At 52.0% G+C, this 5,477-nt stretch overlaps 1 protein-coding gene across 1 annotated transcript in view; it reads right to left on the bottom strand.

The window, feature by feature from the left end:
* The window catches only part of LOC127926314 (transmembrane protein 114-like), a 55,600-nt gene continuing 50,123 nt past the window's right edge, over positions 1 to 5,477 (bottom strand). Inside the window, exons 2-3 of the mRNA XM_052511739.1 lie at positions 5,220 to 5,357; positions 1 to 326 (exon numbers count right to left, since the gene is read on the bottom strand). Of these exons, the coding sequence (XP_052367699.1) occupies positions 94 to 326; positions 5,220 to 5,355 (369 nt within the window). The 5' untranslated portion in view covers positions 5,356 to 5,357 and the 3' untranslated portion in view covers positions 1 to 93. The remainder of the gene's footprint in view (positions 327 to 5,219; positions 5,358 to 5,477) is intronic.

Genomic DNA, 5,477 nt, shown 5'->3' with positions numbered 1-5,477 from the left:
TTCAGTTCCTGTCTCTGTGTAGTGATGGTTCTGCAGGCCAGCAGGAAGCCTCCTCCCTCTCTCTCCTCCTGCTTCTCCCCCTCCCTCCATGTCTCATAATTTCAGTTCCTGTCTCTGTGTAGTGATGGTTCTGCAGGCCAGCAGGAAGCCAGCGGAGGTGAATAGCTGTGTTCCACTAGAGATCCAGGACAGGACCAGAGACCAGCCAAACAGGATCTGGACCCCCTCCATATTGACCCCCATCTGCTCAGCCAGACACAGAGCCTCCTGGAAGACTGCAGCAGAGTAGGCCATGTACACACTCACCCCTGTTAGTGAGGACAGAGCTGGAGGGAGGGAGGGAGGAGGGAGGTGTGAGAGAAAATGGGGGAAAGGAGTTTACTGATAAAATACCAAATGACAGGGACATATTGATCACTAAGGAGACACAGGGACATACTGACCTCTAGGGAGACACATAGTGACCACTAAGGAGACACAGGGACATACTGAGCACTAGGGAGACACAGGGACATACTGACCACTAGGGAGACACAGGGACATACTGACCACTAGGGAGACACAGGGACATATTGACCACTAGGGAGACACAGGGACATATTGACCACTAGGGAGACACAGGGACATATTGACCACTAGGGAGACACAGGGACATATTGACCACTAGGGAGACACAGGGACATATTGACCACTAGGGAGACACAGGGACATATTGACCACTAGGGAGACACAGGGACATATTGACCACTAGGGAGACACAGGGACATATTGACCACTAGGGAGACACAGGGACATACTGACCACTAGGGAGACACAGGGACATACTGACCACTAGGGAGACACAGGGACATATTGACCGCTAGGGAGACACAGGGACATACTGACAGCTAGGGAGACACAGGGACATACTGACCACTAGGGAGACACATACTGACCACTAAGGAGACACATACTGACCACTAGGGAGACACAGGGACATACTGACCACTAGGGAGACACAGGGACATACTGACCACTAGGGAGACACAGGGACATATTGACAGCTAGGGAGACACATACTGACCACTAGGGAGACACAGGGACATACTGACCACTAGGGAGACACAGGGACATACTGACAACTAGGGAGACACAGGGACATACTGACCACTAGGGAGACACATACTGACCACTAGGAGACACATACTGACCACTAGGGAGACACAGGGACATACTGACCACTAGGGAGACACAGGGACATACTGACCACTAGGGAGACACAGGGACATACTGACCACGAGGGAGACACATACTGACCACTAGGGAGACACAGGGACATACTGACCACTAGGGAGACACATACTGACCACTAGGGAGACACAGGGACATACTGACCACTAGGGAGACACATACTGACCACTAGGGAGACACAGGGACATACTGACAGCTAGGGAGACACAGGGACACACTGACCACTAGGGAGACACATACTGACCACTAGGGAGACACAGGGACATACTGACCACTAGGGAGACACAGGGACATACTGACCACTAGGGAGACACATACTGACCACTAGGGAGACACAGGGACATACTGACCACTAGGGAGACACAGGGACATACTGACCACTAGGGAGACACAGGGACATACTGACCACTAGGGAGACACAGGGACATACTGACCACTAGGGAGACACAGGGACATACTGACCACTAGGGAGACACAGGGACATACTGACCACTAGGGAGACACAGGGACATACTGACCACTAGGGAGACACAGGGACATACTGACCACTAGGGAGACACAGGGACATACTGACCACTAGGGAGACACAGGGACATACTGACCACTAGGGAGACACAGGGACATACTGACCACTAGGGAGACACAGGGACATACTGACCACTAGGGAGACACATACTGACCACTAGGGAGACACATACTGACCACTAGGGAGACACAGGGACATACTGACCACTAGGGAGACACATACTGACCACTAGGGAGACACAGGGACATACTGACCACTAGGGAGACACAGGGACATACTGACCACTAGGGAGACACAGGGACATACTGACAACTAGGGAGACACAGGGACATACTGACCACTAGGGAGACACAGGGACATACTGACCACTAGGGAGACACATACTGACCACTAGGGAGACACAGGGACATACTGACCACGAGGAGACACAGGGACATACTGACCACTAGGAAGACACAGGGACATACTGACCACGAGGGAGACACAGGGACATACTGACCACTAGGGAGACACAGGGACATACTGACCACGAGGGAGACACAGGGACATACTGACCACTAGGGAGACACAGGGACATACTGACCACTAGGGAGACACATACTGACCACTAGGGAGACACAGGGACATACTGACCACGAGGGAGACACATACTGACACCGAGGGAGGGACATACTGACCACTAGGGAGACACAGGGACATACTGACCACTAGGGAGACACATACTGACCACTAGGGAGACACAGGGACATACTGACCACGAGGGAGACACAGGGACATATTGACCACTAGGAAGACACAGGGACATACTGACCACGAGGGAGACACAGGGACATACTGACTACTAGGGAGACACAGGGACATCCTCAGGCGTCAGGTAGCCTAGTGGTTAGAGTGTAGGGCCAGCAGGTAGCCTAGTGGTTAGAGTGTTGGGTGTCAGGTAGCCTTGTGGTTAGAGTGTAGAGGTGGTAGGTAGCCTTGTGGTTAGAGTGTAGAGGTGGCAGGGTAGCCTAGTGGTTAGAGTATAGAGGTGGCAGGGTAGCCTAGTGGTTAGAGTGTAGAGGTAGCAGGTAGCCTAGTGGTTAGAGTGTAGAGGTAGCAGGTAGCCTAGTGGTTAGAGTGTTGAGGTGGCAGGGTAGCCTAGTGGTTAGAGTGTAGAGGTGGCAGGTAGCCTAGTGGTTAGAGTGTAGAGGCGGCAGGGTAGCCTAGTGGTTAGAGTGTAGAGGGGCAGGGTAGCCTAGTGGTTAGAGTGTAGAGGCGTCAGGGTAGTCTAGTGGTTAGAGTGTCGAGGTGGCAGGGTAGTCTAGTGGTTAGAGTGTGGAGGTGGCAGTGTAGCCTCGTGGTTAGAGTATAGAGGTGGCAGGGTAGTCTAGTGGTTAGAGTGTAGGGGTGGCAGGTAGCCTAGTGGTTAGAGTGTAGAGGTGGCAGGGTAGCCTAGTGGTTAGAGTGTAGAGGTGGCAGGGTAGCCTAGTGGTTAGAGTGTAGAGGTGGCAGGGTAGCCTAGTGGTTAGAGTGTAGAGGTGGCAGGGTAGTCTAGTGGTTAGAGTGTAGAGGTGGCAGGGTAGTCTATTGGTTAGAGTGTAGAGGTGGCAGGGTAGCCTAGTGGTTAGAGTGTAGAGGTGGCAGGGTAGCCTAGTGGTTAGAGTGTAGAGGTGGCAGGGTAGCCTAGTGGTTAGAGTGTAGAGGTGGCAGGGTAGCCTCGTGGTTAGAGTGTAGAGGTGGCAGGGTAGCCTAGTGGTTAGAGTGTAGAGGTGGCAGGGTAGCCTAGTGGTTAGAGTGTAGAGGTGGCAGGGTAGCCTAGTGGTTAGAGTGTAGAGGTGGCAGGTTAGCCTAGTGGTTAGAGTGTAGAGGTGGCAGGGTAGCCTAGTGGTTAGAGTGTAGAGGTGGCAGGGTAGCCTAGTGGTTAGAGTGTAGAGGTGGCAGGGTAGCCTAGTGGTTAGAGTGTAGAGGTGGCAGGGTAGCCTAGTGACTATAGTGTAGAGGTGGCACGGTAGCCTAGTGGTTAGAGTGTAGAGGTGGTAGGTAGCCTAGTGGTTAGAGTGTAGAGGTGGTAGGTAGCCTAGTGGTTAGAGTGTAGAGGTGGCAGGGTAGCCTAGTGGTTAGAGTGTAGAGGTGGCAGGGTAGCCTAGTGGTTAGAGTGTAGAGGTTGTAGGTAGCCTAGTGGTTAGAGTGTTGGGTGTCAGGTAGCCTAGTGGTTAGAGTGTAGAGGTGGCAGGGTAGCCTAGTGGTTAGAGTGTTGGGTGTCAGGTAGTCTAGTGGTTAGAGTGTAGAGGTGGTAGGTAGCCTAGTGGTTAGAGTGTAGAGGTGGCAGGGTAGCCTAGTGGTTAGAGTGTAGAGGTGGTAGGTAGCCTAGTGGTTAGAGTGTAGAGGTGGCAGGTAGCCTAGTGGTTAGAGTGTAGAGGTGGCAGGGTAGCCTAGTGGTTAGAGTGTAGCGGTGGCAGGGTAGCCATGTGGTTAGAGTGTAGAGGTGGCAGGGTAGCCTAGTGGTTAGAGTGTAGAGGTGGCAGGGTAGCCTAGTGGTTAGAGTGTAGAGGTGGCAGGGTAGCCTAGTGGTTAGAGTGTAGAGGTGGCAGGGTAGCCTAGTGGTTAGAGTGTAGAGGTGGCAGGGTAGCCTAGTGGTTAGAGTGTAGAGGTGGCAGGGTAGCCTAGTGGTTAGAGTGTAGAGTTGGCAGGGTAGCCTAGTGGTTAGAGTGTAGAGGTGGCAGGGTAGCCTAGTGGTTAGAGTGTAGAGGTGGTAGATAGCCTTGTGGTTAGAGTGTAGAGGTGGCAGGGTAGCCTAGTGGTTAGAGTGTAGAGTTGGCAGGGTAGCCTAGTGGTTAGAGTGTAGAGGTGGCAGGGTAGCCTAGTGGTTAGAGTGTAGAGGTGGTAGATAGCCTTGTGGTTAGAGTGTAGAGGTGGCAGGGTAGCCTAGTGGTTAGAGTGTAGAGGTGGCAGGGTAGCCTAGTGGTTAGAGTGTAGAGGTGGCAGGGTAGCCTAGTGGTTAGAGTGTAGAGGTGGCAGGGTCGCCTAGTGGTTAGAGTGTAGAGGTGGCAGGGTAGCCTGGTGGTTAGAGTGTAGAGGTGGCAGGGTCGCCTAGAGCGTTGGGCCACTAACTGAAAGGTCGCTATATCAAATCCCGAGCTGCCGTTAAATAAAGGGACAACAAATACCTGTAGTCTAAGTCTTGTGAAATCCATAGATTAGGACCAAATCAATAGGGTGTAGGGTGTAGGGTATAAGGTATAGGGTATAAGGTATAGGGTATAAGGTATAGGGTATAGGGTATAAAGTATCTTGTATAGGGTATAAGGTATATGGTTTAAGGTATAGGGTATAGGGTTGTAGGGTATAAGGTATAACGTATCTTGCATAGGGTATAAGGTAAAGGGTATAAGGTATAAGGTATAGGGTGTAGGGTATAGGGTATAGGGTATAAAGTATATTGTATAGGGTATAGGGTGTAGGGTATAAGGTATAAGGTGCTTACCTCCCAGTAGTAGCATTACACCAGTCATCAGCAGTAGTAGGTAAGCTCTGGCCAGCAGGCCGATGAACCCCATCAGTCCCCCAACAACCATGATGATCATGCTGAGAGGAAGCAACACCATGAATGTCCCGTGCATATCTGAGAGAGGGGGAGGGGAGGGAGAGAGAGAATACATAAATATGCTATGATGCACTCTCTCTTGAGAGAGAGCGTGAGAGAGGAGAGAGAGAGAGAGAGAGAGAGAGCGTGAGAGAGGGA

This window comes from Oncorhynchus keta, unplaced genomic scaffold (genome assembly GCF_023373465.1).
Source record: "Oncorhynchus keta strain PuntledgeMale-10-30-2019 unplaced genomic scaffold, Oket_V2 Un_contig_7399_pilon_pilon, whole genome shotgun sequence".
In the NCBI taxonomy this organism is placed as follows: domain Eukaryota; kingdom Metazoa; phylum Chordata; class Actinopteri; order Salmoniformes; family Salmonidae; genus Oncorhynchus; species Oncorhynchus keta.
The sequence above is the reverse complement of the archived record's forward strand: the minus strand, read 5'-3'. Positions and strand labels throughout refer to the sequence as shown.